The 14,283-nt window shown below is 50.5% G+C and overlaps 1 protein-coding gene across 1 annotated transcript in view; it reads left to right on the top strand.

Moving 5' to 3' along the window:
- The window catches only part of OTOF (otoferlin), a 145,397-nt gene that overhangs the window by 95,726 nt on the left and 35,388 nt on the right, over positions 1–14,283 (top strand). Inside the window, exons 16-23 of the mRNA XM_019470966.1 lie at positions 3,421–3,494; positions 6,040–6,166; positions 6,478–6,532; positions 9,879–10,010; positions 10,463–10,525; positions 11,400–11,484; positions 12,680–12,839; positions 14,093–14,279. Coding sequence (XP_019326511.1) covers positions 3,421–3,494; positions 6,040–6,166; positions 6,478–6,532; positions 9,879–10,010; positions 10,463–10,525; positions 11,400–11,484; positions 12,680–12,839; positions 14,093–14,279 — 883 coding nt within the window. The remainder of the gene's footprint in view (positions 1–3,420; positions 3,495–6,039; positions 6,167–6,477; positions 6,533–9,878; positions 10,011–10,462; positions 10,526–11,399; positions 11,485–12,679; positions 12,840–14,092; positions 14,280–14,283) is intronic.

Raw genomic sequence — 14,283 nt, forward strand, 5'->3', positions numbered from 1 at the left:
CAACCTGCTCTAGTTGCAGATGTCCCTGCCAACGGCAGGGGAGTTGGACTAGATGACCTTTAGAGGTCCCTTCCCACCCAAACTATTCTGTGATTCTATGATCTTTGCCTCCCTGGGGCTCCAGTCCACTGCGATAGTACCAGTAAGGGCAGTGGTGAAGGAAGGAGGCAGTGCCAGATGTTGTAACTGGGGCTGAGAAGAGCAGCAGGGAGATGTGGCCGGGATGCGGGCATGGGGACAGCACCTGAAGTTTTATGCCACCGAGGGACCTTGTACCCTCTGGGCTCTGCTTTCCGAACCAGCTAGAGCTGAGGCTCGTCTCATGGATGTGCTAGAGGCTGTCAGGCTATTTCTCATTTCTGGGACCTCTTCTGCAGTAAAACTCTCTTTGGGGACACACGAGAGGCTCCTGCAGCCGATGTCCCCAGCAGATTTACTGAGGCTGAGCTGGCAGCGAGGGGTCATCGCTCCAGAATGGGAGGGGGGGTGACACCGTCTCTCACGTGTATCCCTCTGGAAGGAGCTGGGGTGGGCTGGTGCTCTGGGATGGGTCTCAGTGCACGCTCCTTGGACCGGGTGCTTAATCCCAGTCTTGTTCCACGTGGCCCAAAACCAGCTTGATCATTTTACTGATAGGGGCATCAGATGCTGTGCTAACCAGGACCCAGTGCGTCCTCAACACCCATGCAAGGACCTTGTTATTTTGGGTCCTGGTAGAGAACCAGCACTGCCAGCGTCTTCCCTGCAGAGTCCTACTGGCTCCATCACCAGTTGCTCTTCCGCTTTGTTTTACTTCCCAAGGAACCTCAGAAATTCCTGGGACAGATACAGTGATTTTATCACTAACCATCTGCAAGAAAATTGCCTGCGTGCCAGCTCTGGGGCTGGTGGGACTTCTTTTTTTTTTTTTTTTTCCCTCCATTTTAAAGAAATTAATTGGAAAGAAGGGAATGTAATGTAACCAACCCTGGAGGTGCAGTGTCCCACTGAGGGGCTGTGTGTCTGCTGGGTTTCCCACACTCGGTGGAGAGTGGTCTCGGAGCAGAGTTTCACAGCCTGAGCTGTCACAGCATTTGCTCATTAAAAAAACCAAGTTTGCAAATACCTTAAAAGTGTTACTTTCCCCGTAGCACCTGGAGGCAGATGTTCCCTGGCAGGATTATAGATACGGAAACCTACCCCTCATCTTTTCTCCTCCTGTTCATTAAGAAATCGCCCTTTCACTGAGGATCCCGTGAATTAATCACAGCTACCAGAGACTGCCTTGAGGCCCAAGCAGTGCTTTAGTCCCAATTAAACCTCAGCTATAAATAGTTCCTGTATCTTATGCTGGCCTTCTGCCCCGATTGAATTCGCCCCTCCCTCGGTGAATACATTATCCTCCTATTCTCCTTAATTTTCTTCTCGTTTGCTCTGGCTCCGCCAGCAGCCTGCAAACTTCCAGTTGTTATTTAAGACGACAAATGCATCGGGCCGGCTGCAATGCCAGGACTTCTTTGTTTTGCAAAAAAAGGGTGCAACTTCATCCTTTGGCCCCAGCCAGACGTGATCAAAGCTGAGACTGGGGGATCCTGCAGCTTCACTGCTGTCACCTGGCTCACGGGCAGCGCGTCCCAATCCTGCTGCATCCAGGGCTGGTGCTGAGCCCCGGCTCCCCTGCCCTGGCAGCCAGCTTGGAGGTGAGGTCCAGGCTGGAGTTGAGGTTCCCCCTTGCTTCCAAGCTGGCCCAAGAACATGTCCGTCAAACCTGCAAGGCTTCTGCAAAGCGCAACGCTTTCAGGTGATGGGAATTTTCCAATAAAAAAAGAAAAATCCCCTTCGGCTTTACCACCTTCTGCTTTTGGGGCAGTCGCAGGCCATTGCCTTCCAGTCTCTCTCCAGCTGTTTGCCCTTTAGAACAGGGTTTTTGGTCTGACTTGTGCTTCTTGCTGGTTTCAGTTTTGCAGATCTTACGGAGGTTTTTTCCTACTGAGGTTTTCAGCTGAATCTTCAGGCTAAAACTCCACGTTACATCCAGACTCCATAACGTTCACCGGGGTGACTCAGAACCTCCCACCTCTTTGCAACAGCAGCATGGACTTACCTCCAAATAACAGGGAACAGTTTCCCGAAAATAGAATCATAGAATCATAGAATCATTAAGGTTGGAAAAGACCTCTAAGATCATCGAGTCCAACCATCGACCCAACACCCCCATGCCCACTAAACCATGTCCCTAAGCGCCTCATCTACACGTCTTTTAAATACCTCCAGGGATGGGGACTCCACCACTTCCCTGGGCAGCCTGGTCCAATGTTTAACCACTCTTTCAGTAAAGACATTTTTCCTCATGTCCAATCTAAACCTCCCCTGGCGCAACTTGAGGCCGTTTCCTCTCGTTCTATCGCTTGTTCCTTGGGAGAAGAGACCGACCCCACCTCGCTACAACCTCCTTTCAGGTGGTTGTAGAGAGCGATGAGGTCTGCAACACCTGCAAGGCTCTTACGGTCTTCAACAATCTCTGCCCGTTTGCATTTGTGAGCAATCCAGTTTGCAGTGCAGAAATCCTGAATGCTGTATTTGTGTATGTTTGCTGTATGTGTATGTAACAAACACCAAGTAACGCAGGAGCCCAGACTGCCAAAGCACTTGTGGTTGCACAGGCTGATTTCCCAGCTGGAGTAACGGCCCTAGCCCCGCTGAAGCATTTGGAGCTAGAGGTTATACTTCTTAAACTTGCCTTGAAATAATGGATATTTTTAGAAAGCAACTGGCAAGCCGTTTGCAAACCATTATTTTATCAGCCATTCTGGCCCAAACTGCCCTGAGTGACTTTGACCCCAGCCTGGATTGCAGACGGGGAGCTAGGACTGACCTGCTACTGGTGTTTACCACACTGGAAGGGGAAAAATCACGTTGCTGCAATGGGATGCTGAAAAACCTTAGGATCTGCATGGGTTTGCTGCTGATCTAGCCAAAGAGGTTATTGATTTTTCACAGCAAGGCGGTGGGGGAAGTTGTTGGACGTTTTAATTTTTAGTTAATGGTTTTAGGTAACTGGGGAGCAATTGCACAAACGGGGCAGGAGAGGTGAGAAGTCTGTGCGTAGCGGGGGCCAGCAGCAGAGACGAGAGGCACGGGTGGGGGGGAAGAGTTCGTTGGCTGCTAATGCTGCACTCCAGCCTCGCGTTTTATCCCAAGTCGAAGCATTCCCTGAGGAAAAAAGATGAGACCCAAGACTCAAAGGCAGTGCGTTTAGCTGCGATCTTGACTCTGCCCTGAGGCATGTTTGCAGCAGCCCCTGCTTAGTCTTTCGGCTGATATTTCCTCTCTTGCTTTTGAGCTCTGAAAGTCTCCTGTTCCCACCCCCAAGTCCCAGAAAACGGCACTAAAAATACAATAATTGATGGTTGGGATTTTTTTCTCCCTCTCTTCTTCCAGAGCTGGGAAAGGAGTTTTTTCGGCCATGAAGCTTGGCAAGACACGTCCGTCAAAGGATGACCATCGGAAACAAGGTACGTTGTTCCTAGGAGGAGGTTGTTCCCTGCTCCAGTGCTGCTTTTTGGCTATCCTCCACATCCCAGGAAAGCACCTGAGAGACCCAGAATGGTTTGGGTGGGAAGGGACCTCTAAAGGCCATCTAGTCCAACCCCCCTGCCGTGGGCAGGGACGTCTTCAACTAGAGCAGGTTGCTCAGAGCCCCGTCCAACCTGACCTGGAATGTTTCCAGGGATGGGGCATCCACCACCTCTCTGGGCAACCTGGGCCAGTGTCTCACCACCCTCAGCGTAAACAATTTCTTCCTTCTACCTAGTCTGAATCTCCCCTCTTTCAGTTCAAAGCCATTCCCCCTTGTCCTGTCGCTACGGGCCCTGCTAAAAAGTCTGTCCCCAAAGTGGCTCACGTCAGGCACAGCCAGTCAGTAACTCGGGGATTAGACAGGGAGCACTGGGTGCTGGGGAGGAGAGCTGGAGAGAGGGGCTCCATGGGGAAATGGGAAGTAGGAACTGATGGAGAGAGGCTCCCGCTGAAGGCTTAGCCAGGTATCACCCACCTTGTGCGACTGTGGCAAAACCTGGGAGTCGTGCAGGCAGCTTCCAGCTTATTTTTAGGGATGATCTGCAAACGTGACAATGCAAAGCAGGATTTAGCCCTTGCGCCTTGCTGGGTGCGCGGTGCAGCAGCAGCCGCGCAGCAAGAGGAAGGGCTCAGCTGCTGCGGGGCTGCCTGTCCCCCGGCTCGGCACCGCAGCAGCGCTGAAATCAGACGCCTTTCTGGAAACGCACAAGAGGGTCAGCGATCGGAAATTCATTGTTGTTTCCATTCAGACCGAAGGATTGGGTTTCAACAGCAAAGAAGTGGGGGAATGCATGTTTGCAGGCAAGGACAAAGCATTGCTTTAGATAGTGTTTCTGGGCAAATCTCCACTGTTTTTCAGCCAGGTTTGAGGGTAGGAAAAGGGGAATTTGGCCTGGGACGTCAGTGTAGGTAGAGGCATTGGCAGCCTGTGGGAAGGCATGACACTGAAACCTGGGTGGCCTCCCTCCCTCCCCAGTGCCTGGGCATTCATCTCGCGGTTAAAGCTTCACACAAGACGATGGGGAAAGCAGCTGGGATGCAAAGGCAAGAGCAGGGTGTGCTAGCAGGTAGTAGAGTGCCTTCACAGATGGGCACTCTACGGGAACGGTTGCAACGTGGCTGCATGGTGTGGTCAATGCTGCACAGCCATGGGGGTCCTTCTTCCACCTTCCCCAGGTACCGCTGGCTTTCACACACCTCACCAGGGCTCCGCTCTCTTAACACCACCCTCCTCTCTCAGCCTCAGTGCTGTCTCGGTTGTGATTCCTACCCTTGGTCTGGCCAGCTGGTGATGGGACGGGGTGGATGTTGCAACCTCTGCCTGTTGGCCGAGCCAGCATCCCTCTTGTGCCACGGTCTGCTTTCCTCCCATACAGACTGCTGGTCCTGCTCAGGTCAAACAGACCCACCGAATCACCGAAAACCAAGCTGGGAGGGTGCGAGTCTCTCCACCCACCCACACGTGGCAGGATCGAACCTGCTTAGGTCCTTCCCGGCTGGTGTGACTCTGGCTCAATCTCAAAAACTCCCAGTTGAGTTGAGGACACCCTGTCCCCACCCAACCTGCAGCAGCGTGTCTCTCTCCACCCTCACGGAGAGCTTTTCCTAGCACCCAGCCTAGATCTCCCTCGCTTCAGCTGAAGCCCATGTTATCTCACAAAAACAGGCCAGACTACGGTGAAAAAACTGATTTCTGGTCTCCTGGAGCATGCCGATCTCCTGGAGCAAGCTACAAGCTTGCCTAGGTTAGCAAAGAGACGGGGAACCTGTTTCCCAGGAGCAGCGTCTGTGCTGTACGAGTACAGTGGAGTCGTACAGCTGTGCCACCAAAGCAAACCAGTGACCCAACAGCTACACTGGTGGTTTTGGCCCAACAGAAAAAACATCATTGCTGCTTTGTGGTCGTTTCTTGACCAGAGCAAAGGCAGGAGGGGCAGGCACGACGTGCACACGGATTGCGCACGGGAAAAGACTATCTCAGCAACTTCTTCCAATAGAAACGCAAACCGGTGGACAACACAGCTGTGTCTCAGTGCCTGTGGGATCTGGGGTCTTGACCCTCCCTGCAGCAATTTTTCTTCTTGGGAAATGACCCATTTCTCCCGTTTTTTCAGACCTCTCTACCCCAAAGCTAGGCAGCTGGTTGTCTTTGCAACTGCTCTTCTGGTAGGTAGAGCTGCAACACTTGCTCAAATGCTCTTTCACCCCTTGAAGTCTGGGGTGTTTGTCGTTTTCTGTTTTCTTTTTGCCTTCACAGAACCATATACAGGCATGCTGCCCAGGTGGAATAATGTGTCACAGGAGGCAATACGTCTTTTTTAATCCCTTTTTAGATCAGGTTGTCTGTGACCTCACCTGGTGACCATTGTTCTTTGTATTATCAGGCGAGGTTGACAGGACGTATGGGTTACCTTTCTCTTCGCCTTTAATTATTCACCGAGTGGAAACAACAAGAGACATTCTTTTGTCTCCTTTGTGCAGATGAACCCGCTGTTTTGGAGGCAGAAGACCTGGACCGAAGAGCCATGAGACAGGGATGTGGACTGGAGCCAGACACCATCTCCTTGGCCTCCGTCACAGCTGTCACCACCAACGTTTCGAATAAGAGGTGAGGGCCAGATGTGAGCTTCTGCAAGCCAGGAGGCGAGGGCACGCTGGCAGGCACCCCACAACCGCGTGTCCCCCGAGATGGGGTATGTTGGAAATACACGTTGCCCCATGCAGCCGGTGGTTTTTTGGAAATAGCTGACCTGCTACAAAGAGCACCGATGTTCGGTGGTGTTTCACAGCCCCCAGGGTTTGTATTCCTCAGATTCAAAGAGGGCAGGAGCTTCGAGGGGTGACCCTGCAAATGCTCTGTCACAGCTTGCAGCAAGTCCATCTGTGGTTTGACTGAGGGTTTCTTCTGCCCCTCCAAAGGTCCAAGCCTGACATCAAAATGGAGCCGAGTGCTGGGAGGCCAATGGACTACCAGGTAGGTGACAATGTTGTGCCCTCAACCTCAGCTCATGGGGGTCACAACCCACCTCCCAGGGGGTGGGAGGGACCGTTTTGCAGGGAACAAGTTCGTGCTGGGTTTCAATGCGCTGCACTCACAAAGCACGACTTCCCAAGAGCTGGCATTTAAGTGGTCGAGCGATAAGCTCAAGATTAAGTAATTAACTGGTTTTGCTCTCCGTCGTATGAAGCCTAGAAAGCCCAAATTAACCTGTGATTGAAACAGGCTATCTCCAATACATTCCTCTTACTCCCAAGAGTCCTTTGCCTGTTGGAAAAGGACCTGGGGGTGCTGGTCGACAGCCGGCTGAACATGAGCCGGCAGTGTGCCCAGGCGGCCAAGAAGGCCAATGGCATCCTGGCCTGTATCAGAAATGGTGTGGCCAGCAGGAGTAGGGAAGTGATCGTGCCCCTGTACTCGGCCCTGGTGAGGCCGCACCTCGAATACTGTGTTCAGTTTTGGGCCCCTCACTACAAGAAGGACGTCGAGGTGCTGGAGCGTGTCCAGAGAAGGGCAACGAGGCTGGTGAGGGGTCTGGAGAACAAGTCTGATGAGGAGCGGCTGAGGGAACTGGGGTTGTTTAGCCTGGAGAAGAGGAGGCTGAGGGGAGACCTCATCACTCTCTACAACCACCTGAAAGGAGGTTGTAGCAAGGTGGGGGTCGGTCTCTTCTCCCAAGGAACAAGCGATAGGACGAGAGGAAATGGCCTCAAGTTGTGCCAGGGGAGGTTTAGATTGGACATGAGGAAAAACGTCTTTACTGAAAGAGTGGTTAAACATTGGACCAGGCTGCCCAGGGAAGTGGTGGAGTCCCCATCCCTGGAAGTATTTAAAAGACGTGTAGATGAGGCGCTGAGGGACATGGTTTAGTGGGCATGGTGGTGTTGGGTCGATGGTTGGACTCGATGATCTTAGAGGTCTTTTCCAACCTCAATGATTCTATGATTCTATGGTTCTAAGAGCTTTCAGTGTGCTGTTTAGTATTCAAGACTGGTGAGCCCTGGCTGGCAGTACGCTGCTGACTGGATTTCCTCGGATAGGCTGGTACCTGGCTGCTGTTGTCCCGTTCAGCGGTGCTCCGTTCCTGCCACTTTAGCTAGAGTTAGAAGAACCACACGTTTAGTTTCCTGAGGCTCAGATGATCCATGCTGCTCACTTTTCTTTTACTAGTTGGTGCCAGCGTGATTCATAAATTGGCTCCTCTTCTCGTTTTCGCCAAGTCGTGCTGATTCAGCAGCGATTTAGCTTTGTGTCCTCGCCTCTCAGCACAGCAACGCGTTCCTGGTGATATCTCGGAACAATGCAAATAATGATTTTTGTTAGAGATTTATTGCAGAACATTTGCAGCATCCGCTGCAGACCAAATTGTGAGGCTTACAGGGAATGAGCGTGCTTGGTTCAGGAGCGGGGAACATAGAGAACATAAAGAGGAGGGGGAAGGTGCAAATTAGACCCAAGAGGCAGAAGGAACACAAAGTCCAGTTTTTTGGCCACTGCAGGCAGGAGGATCACAAGGCTGGTGTTAATGGGGAATGGCTGGAGTATAACAGGATTTGCAGCGCTAGGCTGGTTCATGAACACGGTACGTGCCTGGCTGACCTCCGTATGTCTGCTTTCCTTTGACAACTGGCTTTTGTGGAACATCTGAGAATTAAGAGGAAAGGACTTGATCTTCCAGGCTCCGTCCCCGGGAAACCTCAAGACACTGCCTCGGTCTGCGGCAGCAGAGGGGATGGGAGGGAGGGACAAAGTGTTAATGAAGGATGGTGCCCAGCAAAGTCGTCTCCAGGAGCAGTGGTGGAGGGAAGGTCTCGGTGCAGAGATGACCCTGGCTGCAAGCCTCCCCAGAAGGCGTTTGGGATGTTTCCAGGCGCCTTGCCACGCTGTACGTGAGGAGTGAACCTGAGCCGGGTTCCCTGAGCCGCTGCAGCGCTGGGTGTGGGATCGGAGGTTGCGTTTGCACCTCAGCTCCTCTGTGCTAGGTCAGTTTGTGCAATGACAAATGCCAGGCAGCCTTGCCCCCTTCCTCAGAGGGCTCAGCTGCCCCTTGTCAGCTGCCTTTTAGGAGCACTTAATAGAATAGAATAGAATAGAATAGAATAGAATAGAATAGAATAGAATAGATTAAATTATCACAGCATCCCAGCAACTGCTGGTGGGTTTTTTAATCCGTTTTTCTTTTTGGACTGGAGTCTGAGCCTCTTTTAAAGAAATCTGATTGAAAGTCAAGCCTCTTAATATGTTACCAAAATGAAATTTCCCCAAATTTACCCACAAAGGTAATAGTTTAATTTTTAAGATAGTCCTATTTTCCATTATTATATGATTTAAGATAAAGCTGAGTTCAAGTTACAAAAATAATTAATGACAGCTAGAGAAGGCACGTGTAAATTAACTCATCTGTTGGGCTTCAAGGTAGCCAGAACTGAGAGTTCATGTTATTTAAAAAAAATAATTTTAAAGGATACCCAAATTCACTATGCTTTGAAACCTGGAGGTTACCTGTCGTGCCACCAACTTGTGATAGATTTTAAAGACATGACTCTAGAAAAATGGCTGCTGGAAATTGAAAAGAGTTGTTACCTACATGGAAGTACACCTTATGTTTTTTATTTAAATTAAGAAATCTAAGCAGGAATTCCTAATATGAATTTAATATTGCAAGGAAGGAATTTAGATACGGTCTAAATACCTAATATTAATTTAATGTCACAAGGTGAATTGAATTGTGAATGACAAACTTCTGTGTCGTAAATACATGCAAATGTTTCATCTGGATGATTTGCTGATATTCTGTTGAAAGTAGTTTATTTTTCACATACCACATACAAGAGTACTTAATTTAAATAAAATGGCATGTGTGTATGCATGCACATAGGAGGGTTGAACCATGAAATGGTGGGGAATATTCCAGAAATAATATAGGACAGAATAGAGTATTTCAGTTGGGAGGGACCTACGATGATCATCCCTTTGTGTTTTCTAGCAGAAGCAAGCGAAGCCAGCTGGGGTCTCACCAGCCGAGCTCCACTCCCACAGCTTAGCTAAATCCATTCGACTTTACACCTCGCGTGAAGCCGCCCATGCTCTGGGGCTGAAGCAACAGGGATGCCCGGGGTTCTCCTGCATCCCACACCACGTTGCAGCTTGCTCAGGCTTGTCCGAGCAGCCCGGTGTCTTGGGTGTGACCAGTAGACCCCAGAGCTGCCACCACTGCACTGAAAATGCCTCAAAAACCAGGACGGGGAGACAGGGGTTAAGGCAGCGAGCGGCATCTGATGCTGCTCTCAGGAGGTGAAGGTGCACGCATCCCTCTCCCCAGGTCAGCATCACCATCATCGAGGCCCGGCAGCTGGTTGGGCTCAACATGGACCCCGTGGTCTGCGTGGAGGTTGGAGAGGAAAAGAAATACACATCCATGAAGGAATCGACCAATTGCCCTTACTACAATGAGGTGGGTCTGTCCTCCGGTGATGCTCCCAGCTACCTGCTCCTCGGGGTCTACATTGCCCTTAGTCAATTAAATGTACTTTCTTGTCACTTGGGTTTTTTTCTTTGTTTTCTTCTGTCATCTCTTGTCGGAATGAGATGAAATCTCAAACCAAGCAGAAGGAGAAATGAAGCCTTTGCCCTCTGGTATTTTGCAAAATGGTAAAAAGCGCACTCACGTGATCTCTGCTAAATTATTCTCAGTTTTTCCAATAAGCTAGTGCTAGTTCCTCAGACTGCAGAGGTTGTCAGTGTTGGGGCTCACACGGATCCATCCCTGCTGTGACGTGCGCTCCGGGATGCTCCCCCAGGCAGTCGCAGCCTCTCCTGCTGGAGCGTGCACCCCAATACTGTCTTTCAATCCGAAAGGAGCCCGCCCCGGCTCTCCTGCCTTTACCACTGCTCTTTCCCTTTCAGTACTTCGTCTTCGATTTCCATGTCCCCCCAGATGTCATGTTTGACAAGATCATCAAGCTGTCCGTAAGTGAGCATGGTTGTGTTTATCCTTTTCACGGGGCTTTGAAAGAAATCAGCCCGTTTTGCATACGCACTGGGGATGGATTTAAGGTCCTTGACGTGAGACCCGCAACAGGGGCCAAGGTGTTCGGTCCTATGGGCCTCACCTCTTTTGCAGACCCCCAGTCCCTCTTTCTGTCGCTGACCTTCATTGCTGGGGCCACACAGCTCCACTCCTGCATTCGCTATCTCCCTCCACGGCTGATCTCTGGTATTTCAGAGCCAGGCAGAATTAAACCTGTCTCGGGATGTGTTTGGGCTTGGGGAGAAGCAAAGCCTTCCCGAGCCTGCCAGAGGATTTCCTGAGGCATGAGACTGGCAGAGCTATTGTGGAAATTCAGGACTGCAGATGCTGAGAGCAAAGCAGAGACTGCAGCCCTCCCCGCAGCCACGGAGGAGGGCGATGAACAAGATTTGCAGATTCACTGACCAAAGCACACTAATTAGGAATATCCTTATCTATGCCACGCACAGACCGGCTGTACAATTTCTCCCACAAAGGGAATTAGAGCATAGATTTCGAGCATCCTAAAGACCCTTCCTTCAGGTAGATGTCCCTTCCTTCAGGTAAATTTGTTACCATAGTGGCTGGAAAACTGCATCTTGTTTCAAAGATTAATTTCTTTGCATTTTTTTTCTATTCAATCCAAGTATACACTTGCTTGCAAGATTGCTAAGCAAGAGCTGCCAACCCCACTGTGCCTCTTAGTGTCCTTATACAGACCAAGGAAAACGCATCAGCTCCTTTCCCATCTGACACTGAACACCTCTGGGAAGAGCCTTAGGGCTTCCAGGGCATGGAAAAAAGTCTGACCTGTTTTCCCCTCTCGATTTCCAGGTGATCCACTCAAAAAACCTCTTGCGCAGTGGGACTTTGGTAGGCTCCTTCAAGATGGACGTTGGAACCGTTTATACCCAACCTGGTATGTAAACGCTGTTTCCAACCAGTCCTGTGTGTCTACCTGCACCATTGAATAAATGTCCTTGCAAGGTAGCCGGGCAGGTGCTAGTTTCCTTGGGTGACACTTATCTAACTTAATTTTAGTATCCTAGAGATAAGCAAGTCACCTGGGCTACCCTCTGCGGTCAGGAAAGAGCACTCAGCACCTCCGGAGAAGGTTGTGTATCCCATCCTGAAAGAAGGTTTCAGAGGCTGAGGGCTGAGGTGCCCTCTGGGTCTGCTGGTCTCTATCCACTGACCTGCTGAGGAAGGAAGCCCAGGGCGACTTGCTCAGGCAAGATATCAGCCTTCCAGAGAGCTGAAGGTCATGGGCTGGATCTTGCCTTCTGTGGCTGGCATTTAAACCACGAAATGAAGATGCCTGGTGTGCAATAGAAAAGAGAGAGAGGTTGATTAGAGCTGCTGTCGTGTTGCTCACTGATGATAAACAGAACAGCAACGCCCATTTGAGGGCCCGGTGCTCGCAGCATGCCAGAGCTGAACAGACAACACCCCTTCAGAAAAGATACCTCCAAAATCACTGCGTTATTTTTTTTTTCCCTTGCTCCTATGTCACACCTATTGCAGCACTCTGCCTCTATAAATAAGCCTGAGAGCTAAGATGTAAATGAAGCCTCCAGAGTCTGCACTTCAGGGGTGGTCAGCAGATGATGCTGGGGGGACCTTAAGGGATCATCTAGTCTGGTTCTCTGCTCCACAGAAGGATGAAGTCTTTCTAACGCCATCCAAAAGGCACGTGAGGCCTTAAAGACTTAGAATCATAGAGTCATTTAGGTTGGAAAAGACCCTTAAGATCATCAAGTCCAACCGTTAACCCAGCACTGCCAAGTCCACCACTAAACCATGTCCCTAAGTGCCACGTCCACATGTCTTTTAAATACCTCCAGGGATGGTGAACACCTCCAGGGATGGTGACTTCCAGTGATGGAGACTCCACCCCGCTTCAGACAGTTTATCCCATTGCTACTCTGTCTTCAACATGAGACACATCTTTCTAAGGAATTTTTCAGGGGTTTCTGTCCAAATTCCTCGCACCTGAAGATGTCTCTTACGTGTATGTGCAGGTCCCCCCACTCGAGTGGAAGGACGTTTCCAGCCCCCGCGGTAATTGCTGTGTCTCATTCTGATAAATGACTGTCTTGTCCCCTGGCTTCCAGAGCACCAGTTCTACCACAAATGGGCCATCCTTTCAGACCCCGAGGATCTCACCGCCGGGCTGAAAGGTTACCTGAAGTGTGACGTCGCCGTGGTAGGGAAAGGGGACAACATCAAGACACCACACAAAGCCAATGAGACGGATGAGGATGACGTTGAAGGGTAAGGATCTGCAGAGACGGCTTCACGTAGCCTTGCTTGGGAATGATTTTTCATGTTTCTTCACCTTGGATTGTGCAATGAGGACAGCATCCCTTCTGGATGAGGCTGGTAGCCCTTCTAGTACCCATACTGTGTGCGATGAAACCAGAGGGACCAAATAAGTTGCTGAAAAGAGAGAACGTGTGGCAGATTACTGGTGCAAATCCAGGTCCTATCAAGTACAGACCAGTCATTTCTATCGGGTCAGACCAGCTGCTGGTTGTTGAGCTCTCTATACCAACGCCAGCTTGATGTCAACCAACCTGATGTCCCCACTGTTTACCTAATGCTCCTGTTGACCCTTGGATGGGACGGGATGGGGTCTCATCACTCACTGCCAGGGCAGAGCAGGGAGGTCTGGATGCAGTTTCCCAGGTTGCATGGGTGGGCAGGGCTCTTTGACTCCCCAGAGCATCTAAAAGGCCGTGGAAGAAAAATCAGGAGAGTTTAAAACTTAGTTCCAGCCCCAAAACGTTTCAGGCTAATTAAATATCTCCAAGTGCAACCATGGGCTTTCAAGTCTACCTCTCAGCCTCTCACCGCATAGTCAGAAACCCAGACTAGTAGCAAAATACCAGTGCAGCTCTCTTGACTTGCTGGGGACCGGGAGCTCGAGGCACCGCCTGAACTATTTTGGGCCATCGTTCCATGCTGTAGTGGTGATATTATCCCACTTTTTCATGGACAACTCCAGCAATTCCTCTAGAAATTGTTTTGTTCACAGCATCCCCCATGGCTCTCATTTCTTCCCCCAGAAAAGGAAAGCCACATATACCAAGAAAAACAATTTGATGGAGTTCAATTCTCCCCCAAAAATAATCACCCCAGCTCTCCCTGATAAAGAAAAAAGGCTCTTCTAACATCCTATTCATCTGGCCTGCTTTAGATGTCTAAATTAGGCTGAGTTTAATTGTCCTCTAGACTCCACTGACAATAATTATTATATCCCTTTAGTGGAATGCACATTGTCCCAGGGGCACCTCAAGGAGCTCCTCTAAGTTTTTGCCTACAAAACCACCACTCCCCACCCCAGAACAGGAGGATGGGCAGAAACAGGACGACAATAAAATCTATGGCTGCAGAAATGGTCATCCTTCCACCTCCACAGAGCCTGTGCTCAGAAAGTGGGGCAGCTTCTCCCTCTTTGGTAAGCCTCTCCTGACAAACCTGCCAGCCCCAGCAGCTGTTTCCAACCCTATCTGTTGACGTTGCAGGAACCTCCTCCTCCCGGACGGGGTCCCTCCGGAGAGGCAGTGGGCCCGTTTCTACATCAAGATCTATCGAGCAGAGGGACTGCCCCGTATGAACACCAGCATCATGGCCAACGTGAAGAAGGCTTTCACTGGGGAGAACAAGGACTTGGTAGACCCCTATGTGCAGGTGGTCTTTGCAGGGCAGAAGGTGA

This window comes from Aptenodytes forsteri, unplaced genomic scaffold (assembly GCF_000699145.1).
Source record: "Aptenodytes forsteri isolate BGI_AS27 unplaced genomic scaffold, ASM69914v1 Scaffold192, whole genome shotgun sequence".
NCBI classification, from domain to species: Eukaryota; Metazoa; Chordata; class Aves; order Sphenisciformes; family Spheniscidae; genus Aptenodytes; species Aptenodytes forsteri.